At 36.8% G+C, this 15,537-nt stretch overlaps 1 protein-coding gene across 3 annotated transcripts in view; it reads right to left on the reverse strand.

Annotated features, from left to right (window-relative positions):
* Positions 1-15,537, reverse strand: part of MTMR7 (myotubularin related protein 7) — an 87,506-nt gene that overhangs the window by 47,059 nt on the left and 24,910 nt on the right. For 2 of the 3 annotated variants that reach the window (XM_016129892.2, XM_036228611.1), the window contains exons 2-4: positions 9,998-10,120; positions 8,679-8,841; positions 1,758-1,915 (exon numbers count right to left, since the gene is read on the reverse strand). In XM_016129892.2, coding sequence (XP_015985378.2) covers positions 1,758-1,915; positions 8,679-8,841; positions 9,998-10,120 — 444 coding nt within the window. The remainder of the gene's footprint in view (positions 1-1,757; positions 1,916-8,678; positions 8,842-9,997; positions 10,121-15,537) is intronic. The other variant, XM_016129902.2, reaches the window with a different exon arrangement.

Here is a 15,537-nt window from a genome sequence, read left to right on the forward strand (position 1 = left end):
GCAACACATATAAATGATAACAGAGTATGTAAAACATATAAGGAACTTCTAAAAATCAACAGGAAAAAGAAAACCTTATAGAAAAAAAATTGGCAATTCACAGAAGAGTCAACTTGAATTGCCCATAAACACAAACTCAAACTTGCTAGTGATGAAAGTGATGCAAATAAAGCCACACCGAGACTCATTTCACACTAATAAAATGAGCATTTTTTCAAATTTAACTGTATGGTTAGTAAATTCACATGGTTGTGAAAATGAGTAATCTCAATGACTAATAATTGAGAATATGTAAGCATATTATGGTACATTCATTTGATGAAATGTTATCTGGTTAGTTAACTGACTGATATGAATACCATGTAGCAATATAGAAAATCCTTATGGTAAGATGAAGAAAATAACCAGGATTCAAAATATGTGACCAGATATGGTCAACTAACAGGAGATATAAATGGTCGATCAGCACATATAAAGCTACAAATCAAGAACTCAAAGCATGCATATTAAATTTTAATGAGAAATCACATGTCTTGCTATCAATCTGTCAAAGACTTTTTTAAAGAAATGAACTCTTGACTGGTAAGGGTACCAGGAATCAAATATTCTCATACACAACTGCTGAGAATTTATATGAACTGATACAATCTTTCTGCAACCATTTTTGACAATATTTCCAAAACTGTGTGTTGAACTTTTGACATAGAAGTTCCACCTTTAGGAACCTGTCTTTAAAATAAAAAATTTTAATGTGAGCAAAGGTATAGGTACCAGGAAATTCTCACTATTAAAAACTGGAGATTAGGTAGACAATATGATATAACTATATTATGTAATGTATAACGTTTTAAATAATATAAAATATATTTATTGACAGGAAAATACAATATGCTATGTGAAGAAAAGCAGAAAAGGCATATGTAGCATGATTCCATTTGTTATACATATTTGAACAGTTCTTCCTCTATATTTTCTAATTTTAAATAATAAAATGCATTACTTATATAAGAAAATTTATTAAACTATGCAGATAAGAAAAAAAATCTGAAGGAAAATTTTAAAACCTAATAAGAATGTTAGGATGATGAGATGGTGGGGTTTTTTTCCTTTCGTCTCACTTTTGTAAATTCTCTGCAATGTTCTTATTTTTATTACTTAAAATATTTTAAAAATTAATAAGAAAACCAACACTGACTTGTAAGCTCATCATTAGGGAGAATATGGGATAATTCGGCCACTCCTTTTCCCTTCCTGTCCATATTCCTTTCCACAAGTGTAGACACATTTCTCCACATTTCTCTAGGGAAGCCTCTCGGTGACCTTGTGTACCAATCAAGAGTTCAGTGAGTACAGAGAGGAGCTTGTGCCAAACTGCCATCAGCGTCTCTGTGACTTCCCCACTAATCACTCGCTGTACTATAAAAAGACTTGATGGGAGCAGAGGGCTTGGCCGGCTCTCCCACCAACTGCTTGGCTGTGAGGTCTGTTGATGGCCTTGTGTGGATTTCCATTTCCTCAGCCGCGAGGGGAAGAGTGTGGAGGGGATGGTCTCTAAGGTCCCCTTGGTCAAACTTTCTAATTCCAGAAGGCAGGAAATATAGCCAGCGATAACTGAGAGAGACTTAGAAATCCATATATTTGCATCTATAAAGAGCTATAAAAACTTAAGGAGATCAAGCAGAAGTCATGCTCAGCTGTGCGAAATCATGATTTCATTTGGATTAAATATCTGGCTTTCACTAAATGCCTCCACTTACTCTGTAATCTCTATTCACATCACTGAGCTGCCAATAATCATTTGGGAGGCCCATGCGCTTGTATTCATCGCTGAGATCAATCAGCATCCAGCCTTGTTCTCTTTCTTCTTTATCCAGCTTGGGGTTGAATGAAAAGCAGTATAACTCCTCATATTTCACTGCAAGAAAAAGCAGAATAAGTCTAATCAAGCTCAGTCAAAGTCTGAACCAAATCACTCCAAAACAACTCTATCTGGGCTGGAGCACACAAAGAGGCCAGCCTTGCTCCTCACCCCTTTGAAGTTTCCAGAAGCACCCCATCTCTATGGGTAGGGATGCCCACCTCCTCCCAGCTGCAACACAAAGACCTTACGACAACTGGACTTGACTTTGCAGGAGGTACTTTCATTTTATAAACAAGGCCTTCTCCATTTTGCGCTTTTTTATTTTAATGCCTTTGAAAGCAGATATATCTTCCAGACCACATGAAATATGGAGCATAAATATTAATTAAGAATGTTTGTATTTATTAGATATCAAGAATTCAATCTGTTTACATCTATCGAGCATGGATTTTGGAAGACCTCTGGGAGGTGGACAGAGGCCCATGTCACGGCTACATTTTGGTGCTCACAGTATTAAGAAAGAAAATAGCTGGACAAGCAACAGAATATATCTAAGTGTTTGTACTGAAAATATTTGAACTTTTAATGACTACACAAATGTCATAAGTTGTACTATTCATACAATATTTATAGGATTCGTGAAAAATGATCTATTCACAGTGCCTGGTCACGTGGGGCAGGTTGAAGGATATATGTGAAAGTCTTCTTTCAACTCTGCCAGGATATCTTTGTCTTTATGTATCGTTTTTTATGCTTATGAAGCCAGACCCAATAGCCCACCACCCACGATAAGATGTAAGATTTGGTTTCCTTGCTCTGGTTTTCTTCGTTGAGGGAAGCATCTGGGCCAGAGCTACCCAACAGCAATACAATCATCCATGTCACTTAGCATGTCTTTGTAGCCACATTAAAAAACTAAAAAGAAACAATATAAGTTTACTAATATACTTTATGTAACCCGATATATCCTCGATATTTTCATTTCAGCATGCACATATCACTTAGTCATCGATATTTTATATATGTTGTTTTGTACTGTCTCTGAAATTCCATGTGTATTTCACATTCACCAGCACAGCTTAGTTCATTCTAGCCACACTTTAAGCTCTCAACAATCACATATGGCCAGTGGCTGCCATACTGGATAGTAAAGATCTAAGTACTTCCGGTGCTAATCGATTGTAGCTGATAGTTCGCTGGACCCTTATTTCGTCCCAGATTTGTTCTAATGAAAAGTACTGATCCCTCTAGTAGGCACCACGATGGGCCTCGTTTTACAGGGGAGAAATCTGAGGCAAAGGAAAGTTGAGGAATGTCCCCAGGGTCACACAGCTGATAAATGAGGAGTCTGGATTTCATTTAGGCAGTCTGGCTGTACAGGATATACACATACTGCTCTTCTGAGGCAGGTCCTCTCTACTCCCCAGATGGACCACTTTTGTATCTTTTCTCTCCTTGTTCCATCCTCCTAATTTTCCTGCTTTTTTGCCAACAGATCTCTTTCTTCTCACAATTTTTTTAGGTCCCATACTGATGGCATTCAGTATGGATAATTTAATGCTCATGAATGTACCTATCTGGAGGCCCTGTAAAGAATCTCACCAGTGACCAGCAAAAGGCCATGGTAACACACAGGCGGCCTGAGATCAAAACTCAGTTTCCAGTGATTACTACTGAGATGACTCATTTACAAGAAGGAAGATAAGGATCATAACTTGAAGTACCAGATTTTTTCATTATATGTGAAGTATGAAGGCTGTGGTATATCAGTGAGATAAGCTACATTCCATTTCAATCTCTCTTGATGTCATATTTCTAAATTTCAAAATTTAGAACACTGATGATTTCAGCAAATAAGGAAATACACACAAACAGGTACATGCACTAACACAGAGCAGACACTTTCAGTAAAAAGTGTTTCTTGTTATCTTAGCTAATTGAGGAGATGGCATATAAAATTGAGATTGTGTTCTGGGAACAGCTGCCTTGACACTGACACATCTTTTCCGTCTCTAAGTACCAATTTCATGACTCAGGCTCCTGATATCATGGTAACCGCAGAGGCAATTTGTTTAAGATGCCAAAAGTATTTCCTGAGAAAGCCTCAGTTCCCGCAGTGAAAGAAAAGCTAATGAACACGGAATAACCGTGAAAGTGAAGTTCACTTTGTTAAATATTTACAAATAGATTTAAAGGAAGAAGAATAATTACATTCTATGACTACTGAGTTTCCTGTGTATGGGCTCATGCCTATTGTCATTGGGAAGGAGCAAGGAAATTACTTAAATTAAAGCAAGAATAATTTATATACCAGGCATTAAAATGATCCCTCGCAAATTGGGAGATGTTAGAATGGGTTGCCACTGAAATTATGAAATATTTCCTTTCAATTATTTTTAAAGGAAAGGGTGATCAACCATACCCCCAGCTCAATTTAATTAAAGTTATACTTAAGAGCAGAGAAAACTACATTTTTGTCTGTCAGTGCTCAGTCTTGTTAGCGTGGGCAAGCTTCTAACCCAGAGGAGAAGCCTATAGCCAAGACCTGCCTACTCAGAGAAACTAAAAAGCCACATAAACACAGACATCAATTTCACTGAATATTTCCCATTCGCCATGTTCTGTTCCCCTCTCCTGCATCTCCGATAAAATACCTAGCAGAATTTTCGGTAATTGTCAGGGAGATAAGTTAAAAACAACAAAAGTAGGGCTAGAGAAATCTCTAGTCTTTACAGAATCTGAACTGAGAGGAAATGTCTGTCTGCGTTAGGAAGGTCAAATACCTTGTTTGTCAACCACTCTTAAAACAGGTGTGTTAAATACTTCACTGGCTTTTCACGTCACAAAGTTGGGCCATCACAGTCAACATAAAACACCTTTAGCTGTTTGAGGCTACACATTTCAACAGGAGATGCGCTGAAGGCCTCACCCCAAGAGCTCCTCCAATAAGAAGCAAATAGTCAACGTGTCATGCACTGGGCAAGTACATTAAATGCGTACCTCTAATTTAAAAAAAAAAAAAAAAGTTTTTTCAGAAAAAGTGGAAATCATTCTAGTATTTACTTTATTGACCTACTTAAATCATATAATTGCTAAACAAAAGTAGACTTAAAGGTTTTGCTATCTATTCAGAAAGAAAAATGACGATTTCTAAAATACCACATTAAATTAATGAGTAGCATTTCAGCTACATTTCTAGGAAAGCCAGTGTCTCAGAACTGAGCAGACAGCACAAGCTCAACCCAACCATCGAGGCGCATGTTTTGACTGACTTTATTTTATTTTAACTCTGTCATTCACCGTGTGCTCCTTAACACAGGGACGTGTGTGTCACTGCGATTGTTTCAATACGTATTCCTCTCATCAGCTCTATGACTCTCAGATAACTCCACTTCCTAATTCACGAAGGTTTACGCCATCAAGTAGAAACTCTTTCAACTGGGAACCACCAAGCCCGCAAATGAGCCTGCCTCTGTACGCGACCTCTGCTCCCTTGCTCCCGTAAAAAGGAAAGGGTTTTCATTGCACCAAACAAGAGAGCGACCGAGTAAAACAAAGCCATCAGGGAAGACAGAAAATTAACCCAACTTGTTTCCTAGGTATCAAGAGAATGGTTACGACCGAATGTTTAGGGGGAAAAAAGATGGGGGGATTCCTTCTCATTATAGACTGAGAGAAACCAAAGGTAATTTAATATTAAAATCAAAAGTACTTTAAAAATCAAAATGAAACTTGTAACAACCAATGTAAAACCTGAGTAATACAATTATATTATTGTTTCCCTTGTACAATATTTTTTTAAAAACCTAAAAGAAAAACAATTACAAATCAACATCAGCAGAGTGTGAAGGGTGGGGAGACAAGGAAATGTCATTACAAGGATACAAAATGTGGCATTTTTTGGAAACAAAAGTAACAATTGAAAGCTAAATTGCTCCAAACCTTCTACTTAATTCAGGCAACTTAAAATAAATGCACTTGAAAACCATTTGAAAAGGGTTGAAAAGATAACACAGCTATATGGGATTTTGCATAGATAAAAATGACACTTTCCTGTGTATTTTCAACAAACAAGTGCTCAAATTAACATTAGGATTGTGGAAGTTAATGGTCCTTGGAAAAGGGCTACTGGACCCAGAGATTATTATCATAAATAAAAAGGAAATTACCCACTGTTAAAACATCTTAAGTAGCAATGACTTAGACAAGAACTGTAAAGAGTTAAATTAAGCAAATGATACTACATTGATTATGGGATTTTAAAAATCATAATGAATAGCAGAAGAATTGTAGACTAAGATGAGCTGAAAAAATATTTTAGTAAAAATGGGAAAATAAACAAAACAGATGGTTAAATGTTAAGGACCCACAAACACTACAGAGGGAAAGATAATTGATATAAAAATAAACAGCAGGAGGCAATTTAGAGGGAGGAGAAAAGAAAAACCATGGGAAAAATGAAAGCCCTCTGAGAAACAGCAGTCTTAAAATTATTAATATGTATATCTTTATTGGTATATTAGATTTATGGGATTAGCTTCTTTTCTCATTTGGGCCACGCCCTTATTTTAACCTAAATTATTTCTTTACTTGGAATTAAGGAGCTCATTGAATTTGGCTACCTTATTTTTTACTGGGCTCTTTATAGTCCATGAACAAATTCTTACCAATCTTAATTCAGACAAAAGGCAAACCAATAAAATCTCACCAATTTTTTTAGTAATTTAACTTACCCTTATCCCAAAAATCCTAATTCAGGGTAGAGAAAATCTCAAGAGCTTTGAAATTATCTCTTTAATTCACCTTGACTTAAATGAACTCCCAAACATTTCTTCTTTTATTTAAAAAAAAAAAAAAATTGTCCTTTACAGGACCTTGTGGTTAGCTGTGTCCATAAGGAAAGCTGAATATATTTGATTCATGTTGATGACTAACTGGAATAACCACAGAGAGCTATATTGTGCTACCAGAATTCAAAGTATACCCCCAACCCCCTCCCCCCCAACACACACACCCACACACCCCTACCTCTTCTGATATACCTACAGGAGAGTAAAGGATGGTTCTGGTAAGTCACCCCTACCCCAGTGGCGACCTTCCCCACCTCCACCCAGATTCAAAATCCTGTTTCCAAGGCTATAATCTGTCCTAATTTTAGCATTGCCTTTAACATTAAACTGTGAAACTGCCTGGGTTCTATTTCATCTTCCCACACTTATTAAAGTACTATGTTTTATGTAAACTGTCATTTCTAGTTCCAATGTTTCAAACTTCTTTCTGGTGGCTTTATAAATCTTCTAAGGTAATGGCTTCAATTCAATAATTCAATGGTTTCCTTTTTTGGACCCTGGCTATGTCTAGTACCTAACTCCCAAAACTTCACCTTTAAGAAAAAGTGCACTTTTTAAAAATTAGGGGGAACAAGACAAAGTGATTTTCTGCCCTGGGGACCCTTGCATGTGAGTTCTGGCTGTCATCAGTGGCCAGAGCCCTCACTGCCACTGCGATCTTCCAGCCGCTTAGCCCTTTCCCAGGTCCCTGGGCTATTCCTAAATCCCATTAATCCGGTCAGAGCACATTTATTATCCAGTACATCCATTAATCAGTGACACAGAAACTGCTGGCGCACAATTGTCCTCGCATTCTCAGCTGTATGCAACCTAATGTACATCTTCCCAGAACTGTGTTCCAATTATAGTGGCCCCTCTGAAAAGTTCAACCGCTTTTCTGGCTAACTCGGCAGTTCTTTTCATCACACTAAGATGAAAAAGCTTCAACCAGCTGCTTTGAAAGAGGAGCGGAAAAATAAAGTCGAAATCATCAGATTCTGACAGCTCCTGCCATCATTTTCATGCCATAACTTGAGCTCCTAGCTGTCTATAGATGATATGACCATTGCATAAGAAAGTAAGGACCCAACCAAGCGCCGTGATGAGTTTATAACCAAACTTCTTGTCCTGAATCACAAAGTGTTTAGCAAAGTAACTACAAGCCTATAAGCTATTTCCTTATTAATGATTTCTGGGTAACACTACCACGGATATTACTTTTATATAAATGATCTCTTTTCACTGTATTCTCCCAGGAATCTTAGTTGTGTATTTCTTTTAAGCAATAGAACCCCACAGCTCACACAAGCCACACAGAGAGAGAAGAAACACTTCATTAGAAGCGCACAGTAAGTGAGATATCCGAAGACCCAAGATGAGGGATATAACAAGAGAGTAACTGAAAACACATTTCGAATCAATCAAATATTCTTCCTAGGACATTTAAGGGGGTTCTGTATAGAAGAATTGGATAGATCCATACTTTGAAGATTCACTGATGCTAACAAAGGTCTACTTATACCAATCTTGGGAAACATATATTCCTATCAAAAAGCAACAGAAACCAAACTTTAAAGGCCCCAGGAGGGGGAAAACAGCACCAGAGCTGTTTGAAATCAAGGTTTTTCCACACAAAACAATCTGTCAGTTTGGTCTTAGACCTTAATCAAAGTGGCTCAAGTATCTCAGTACCAGAAGGGCATAATTTTAAGATGATTTCACCCCAGAAGGAAACACACTATGACCCCCACTGAGATAAAGGGAATACAAAGAACAATGAAAGAGGTTCAGATAGTACACAACTCAGGGAGAGACCCTAAAAGACAAGGAACTATGTCATTCAGATTTCTTGGCCTCGTCTAAGGCCTGGGATAACATGTAATTCCTAAAACACCATATAATTCTCAAGCACTATACAAATTTCTTGAATGTGATTTGTGTTTTCATAAGAGTGGGTCCATATTAATTGTCAAGATCCTCTGCCCTACCTGGCCTTGCAAGGCGGATCAGAGAGATGTACACATCATGGCAGTCTCTCTCCTGCGGTATGATGAGTTGTAATAGCTGGAAGTTCTTGCAACGAATAAGCAGAGGGCATCCGGTAGCAGTTGTTGCCTGTTTTTCAATGGTGGAAATCTGACTGTGAAGAATCTACAATCAAAAATTAATGTGGATAAGCTAAGCACACATAACTGATAAATATGACGAGGAGTAACACAGATCTCTGAGCCATACAGATGGACAAGAAACACTCCCCAACCTTCAGCTAGCCCAGCACCTGCACTCAGATGACAAGAACTGGGATGTTTGGGGGGAAAAAACCCCAACTGTCTAAATTTATCATTTTATTTTTTAATGCCAAGTTTTCTGATATCCAGGCTAATTATTTGAAGCCAACTATTAGGCATACAATTTTGTACAAGTCCAGGTACGGGAACATTTTGGTGGTCAAATGTTGATTGTAGTTAATAGCTAAAATTAAATAAGGTCATGAGAAGTTAGTAAAATAAATGTTGCAATCAACAAAAGTTAGAGATGACTCCGCTGGGAAGGGCCACCATGCTCCTGAATTCCACGTGGAATGTTCAAGTTCAGGAGCAATTTGAGCTTGTTTTCTAAGCTGTTGGTGGTCAGTCAGGCTGCAGAAGAGATTTATTTTTAACGAAATCATGCTGAAGGGCATCTCTGGTATTTTAGGAGGGTCTCTGCTTAGTCCTCGATGGCAGCATTTCTTTCTTTAAATTCCTCTTTACTTAGTACCTGCCACCATCTGCTGAAAACATAATATCTACAGAATATAGAAAAGGCAAAAATCTACAGTTCAGGGACTCCAGCTCTTGGTCATAATGTCATAGTTAGGGGGCTAAATCAAATAAGAATGGTCTCATTATTAAGTAGCAGAAATACCTGATAGTAGGACTCTTCCCTAGCTTTCATTTTCTTTTCTTTTTTTTAATGCCTACTCTTTTTATTATCAAAAAAGTAGAGACAACATAGTAAAAGAACTGTTATCTGGCATGATGATATTATTGAATTTCTACCTGATGGCTTTAACATGAACCACTTGCATCTCTGGCTATTTCTAGGTCTAACTTTGATGTTGGTCAAATAATTGGTGTTTAAAATGAATAAGGGGATCAAACAGATTTGCCTCTGTACAGAAAAAGGCAAAGGTCACATTCTTAAAACAGTCCTCTGAGCACCTGCACACCAAAAGCCCACCCACTTCACCCTGAGTACAAACAAAAGAATGGAGGATCAAAGTTTTTACTTCAAACGCGTAAAGCCCAAAATAAGGAATGCATACCCATGTTTCTTTTCTGGTGTCAGGTGCATTTTCCACGAATATGACATGAGTAGCCGTCAAATACAAAGTACCTAGGGCTGCTTTTTTAGAAGACAGTCGATCTACCAAGCGGACATTTTCGACCTAGAGAAATCAGTTTGACAGAGTTATAGTAAAGCACAAGAGCTAGTCGCAAAAATAAGTAACAAGTAGGTAAACTTGCATTTAATCCTAAAGATAATTTTGAGAATTCTCCCAATAATAAAAAACAAAATCTGCCCCCTTTACTTAGATCTCAGAATTAGGTATATCAAAAGGTAAAAAGTCACTCATTACTTAAATATAACATTGAATGTACCACAAAAGATTTATGAACCCTATTTTTTAAGGATGCCCTTTCTGTATTTTAAATAGGTCTGAATTTTTATTTCACTATAATTATATAATTCTAATTAAAGGTGAGAAGTATATACATCAAAGTTCTGAGTTTACACAATAACTGTGTAGGATTTTATTTTCTATTAAAAAGAAAATAATGTACTTTTCTGAGTGTTTCTCAGTTGTAAAAACCAGTCTCAAGGCTGTCTGCTTCCACATAAGTGAGCAGAAAATATAAATATACATCTGGGAGCAAAAAGTATCAGAGAAATCTTCTGCATGTTAATTTGGGAGATATTCCCAAATTAAGATGCTCACATTCATTTAGAATAAAATCTCTTTAAAAAATAAAATTCTCACCACTGAGCTAATCTGAACCATTAGGAGAGGTTTCAGAAACAATTCTCATCAAGCACAAGCCTCTTATATGCAGAGCAGGTTCAAGGATGTGTGCACTGGGATCACTGCAATATGAAAGGTAATGGAAATGGCAAGACAACCTCTACAGGGCAAGTGAAAACTGAAGAGATGATGACTCTGACAAGAGTCACAGTCACCAAATGAACATTCCTGAAATGACGGCAGGCTGAGCAGTGCTACTTGCTACTGCCAAAGATCAATGACCTACAGACAGACAGACAGATACTCGCTCAATCCTCATCTCTCATCAGGATGGTTTCTTGCTTCCACGAGGCTGCTAAGGATTAGTGAGTTGTATCTAACTCCATTCTTTAGCCTCATGTAGAAGCTAGGGTCCTGGTGTAATTGGAGAGTCCACAGCTTCTCAGCTGCTCCAGGGAAGAACTAGTGGGGTATCTGACCTAAGAAACAGTCCTCGGGACAACTCCAAGGTCGAACAGCACTCAGGACAACCACCACTTCGGTCTCCTCTGATCATTTTGAATCAAACCATACTTTGGGAAATAGCACTTAGGATCCCATCCCACTTCTTCCCACTTTCCAGTGACCTAATGAGGTAAATAAAGAATTAGGTATTTAAACTATTTCATCATATCATTTACTCTGAGGTGGTTGCATAAATCCCGAGGCCTTGTATGCTATGAATGGCTACGTATGTTAAAGATGCTCGATCAAGAACAGTGTCCTTAACCTGTTGGTTCATGGTTTTAAAAGTTTCTTTTCTTACTGATGTGTTCCACATTCATGTGGTCATTCATCACTGTCTCTTTTGTAAATGGTCTTCATATCATTGGTTTACTTTCCTACAAGGTGACCATCATTTCTTACATAATCATAAGAACTGTTTTTATAGTCAGGACAGTAGCCTATGGCCTAATTTATATGTGTTTTAAACTGTCTCTTTACCAAACTTTTTTTTACAGGTTCTAATAATTTTTTCAATAAAGTCTCTTGGATGTTCTGAGTAGAGAAAAATATTTTCTGTAATAATTTGTCTCTTCTTCTCCAGTATTTGTACTTCTTTTTCCCCTTTGTTTAATGACATTAACTAGAACCTTCAGAATAGCAGTAAATAACAGTGGTAACAGTGGTCACTTGTGTTGTTTTTATTTTTTAATAAAAGCTTTATTGAGCCATAATTTACCTTTCATACAATTCACTCATTTAAAGTACAAAATTGAATGGTTTTAAGTATTTCACAGCGTTGTGCATATCATTACTGTGCAACCATTATCACATCAAACATTTTTATCAACCCAAAAAGAAACCTTGTACCCATTAGCAGTCACCCCTCACGTCTCCCCCAAACACAGCGGCACTAGGCGACTATCATTCTACTCTCTCTCTCTATGGATTTGCCTATTTTGGATATCTCATATAAACAGAATCACACAATATGTTGTACTTTGTGACTGGTTTCTCTCAATTAGCATCATGTTCTCAATTTACGTTTTAATTCAAGTTCATCCATTTTTAGATTTTATCATTTCTTTTTATAGCCAAGGAATATTCCAGTATGTGGATATAACACTTTTATTTATCTATCTGTCAGCCGATGGACATTTGGGTTGTTTCTACTTTTTGGCTATTGTGAATAATGTTGCTATGAACATTCTTGTGTGTTTGTGAGGACACATGTTTTTATTTATCTTGGATATACATGTATATACACATAGGAACGAAATTGCTGGGCCAGATGGTAACTGTTTGCTTAACCTTTTGAGGTACTCCCAGAGTTTTCCAAAGTGGCTGTACCATTTACCCACCATGAGGGTTCCAATATTCCCACATCTTCGCCAACACTTGTTATACTCTCTTTTTGACTACGGCCATCCTACTAGGTATGAGATGGAATCTCATTGTGATTTTGATTTGCATTTCCCTGATGGCTCATGTTGCTGAACATCTTTTCGCCTGCACCCATTTTTAACAGGAGCACTTCCAATATTTCACCATTGAGCCTGATGATGACATTTTTTTAATTGCATTATGGAAATTACCTAGTCTTAGTTTACTACGAGTTTTGATTTTTGAAAATCAGGAATGAACAATATGTCTTTTTAATATGTATTTAGATAAATATTTGCTTTTCTTATTCCCATATTATCAATAATAATTTTTAAAGAAATCTCAGATTCTTGGTACATGACCAACTTGGAACTGGTGGATTGGTGCTTTAATATTCCTTATATTTTATATGCTATAGTTGTTTTGTTTCCATTTTTATTTTTTATTTTTCTTGCATCTATGCTTTTAAGAGAGACAGGCACGTGCTAGCCTTTTTGTGCTACTTTTAACAGTGAATTCATCACTTATCATTACATCAACAAATTGGGAAGATTTCAACATACAAATTATTGGTTATTTGAAACAAATATAGGAACTTCTTTACATAGAAATAATTCTTTAATAATTATTTCAATTTCTTCTATGGTTATAAATCTGTTCAAATGTTTCCACCTTTTACTAAACATCACTTTGACATCTATCTTATCAATTATCTACTAATTGATTTTTAAATTCTCACAATTTTTCCATTCATATCTGTGGTTTAATCCTTCTGTCTTTATCCCTCACTCCTAATATTGTAAATTATATTCTTACATTTTCATGGTTAGATAGACAAAAGTTTTTCTTCAAAGTAACAGGTACTGGATTTATCAATTTAAAAGTTTTCTCTTCTCTAATTGTTAATTTCTGCTCATTTTTGTTAATAAATGTTTTAACTTGCTTTCCTTCGGTGTATTATGTGGGTTTTGTTTTCTTGTTCATTTCCAAATTCTCAGGTTTAATAGTCAGCTCATTAATTTTCATTCTTTTTGTTTAATAACAAGTTTTAAAGTTCAATCATTTTCCTCCAAGTAAATCTTTAACTGCATCTTATGAGTTTTGTTTGTGGTATTATCATTCTTCTTACTTTACAGATAGTCTATAAATGGAGTGTTTATTTCTTCTTTGACCCAAGAGTTTTTCAAAAGAATATTTTATTTAAATTGTTAGCATTCAACATTTTATTTTTAATTACAAGAAAGACATTATGAAAAGAGTTGTGGGAAGAAAAAAGCAAGGGGATATATTATTTCTGGAACATTTCTGTGGGGAAAAAAGTCATTTGCATGCTAAAATGTGCTTAGCTAAATTAAGCAGAAGCCCAGGGGTGATATTCGAAATACCAGGTAACAACGTCCAAAAATGGAATGCAAACAATTTTCCCTGAACTTATGATTAATGAAACAAAACTTTATTGGGATAATCATATTGAACATAACATACCATTTTGAGGCCGAAAAATTTACCATGAATTGTTCTCCCTATAGAAGTGAAGGAAGCCATACGACTTTAACTAATTTTAGAAAACCTGAGTGGGAACTGAAAAACGTTTGCAGATGATGGTAGATTAGAATAGTCAATGAGATTTTTCCATGTCTTCTTGTTAACTCTGGATACTGCTGAGGAAAATTATATTTCAAAATCTGGCAATAGTTCTTACAGGTCCCACAGCTGTCAAGAGTAATTTTGAAGTAGAGGGAGGAAAAAAGAAACAAATGACAATTAAGGAAACACCAACAGCAAGATTTCCCAGTGATGCGCAACAACAAATGAAATTAGTATCAAAAATTAAAATTTAGTTGTCTGAGAAATTCTGTGAAGACAGGGAGCCCTGCTCAGTTCCACCACATGGTTTACACTCAGGCAGCCAGAACATTCTTGACTGTGACACTCAAGTCAGTTAACTCTAAATAAAATGACACAAATCTCAAGAGTTTTGGCAACATTTTGAAGACCCACTGGTTCAGTAACTCCACCTCATTTCTTCTTTGACCAGCTAAATTAATTCCACCTCATCTACACATATAATAAGTCATGTGGTAATAAGGCCTCTTTCAGACTTGAAGAGTTATGACTCTTCGGAAACTACCAGTTTATCTAGACAGAGTTATTGCAGCCCATTCGCATGTTCCTAGGAACACCATGCTTAAGACATACTAGGTATTCATGCTCTGCAAATGGCAGCTCATCTATGCAAATCCCATTGCAATATATCATTAATACTTGTGTGTACATTCTTCACATTCTGACATTTCTGCAAATGAAATGTATCTTATGATTAATGTGGCAAGAAGCCATTGCGTCATTTAATTGGCAGTGCTTGTGCTTTTGTCTTTCTTTGTGGTACACAAAATCTCAGTGCATCTTACAATCACGATGTCTTAGATTTGCTGAAATGCAGTTGAGATTGCAGTCATTGGCATATAAATGATATCTGAAACCATGAGACCGAAAGAGGATACTAGGGAGAGCATGTAGAGTGAGAAGAGAAGAGATCTGAAAAAAGCCAACATTTAAATGTTGGATGGAAGAAAGGAATCAGAAAAGCAAACTAGGAAGGAATGGCCAGTTAGGAGAAACATTAGGACAGCCCACTGTCAAGGAAGCGTGTGCAGATGCAGTGGTTTGAGAGACAGGGAGTGCTGATGTCAAACACTGCTGAGATCGAGTAAGGCAAGAACTGTAAAATGCCCACTGAATTCGGGAACATGGAAGACTCTGGTGACGTCAGCAGGAGTGGTGCTGGGAGCACTGGCATCAGAAGCCATAACACAACAGCTGGAGGAAGGAGCTAAAGGGAGCTGAAAAAGTAGAGGTTCATCTGCTCCTCGTAAAAGTTAAGGTTAGAACTGGGCAGGAGCCAGAGGGGAACAGCCTGGCCACTCAAACTCCACCCAGAGCAGCAAACAGCCAAAGCATACAAAGAGCTTTCC

Source organism: Rousettus aegyptiacus, unplaced genomic scaffold, assembly GCF_014176215.1.
Source record: "Rousettus aegyptiacus isolate mRouAeg1 unplaced genomic scaffold, mRouAeg1.p scaffold_m13_p_11, whole genome shotgun sequence".
Taxonomy (NCBI): domain Eukaryota; kingdom Metazoa; phylum Chordata; class Mammalia; order Chiroptera; family Pteropodidae; genus Rousettus; species Rousettus aegyptiacus.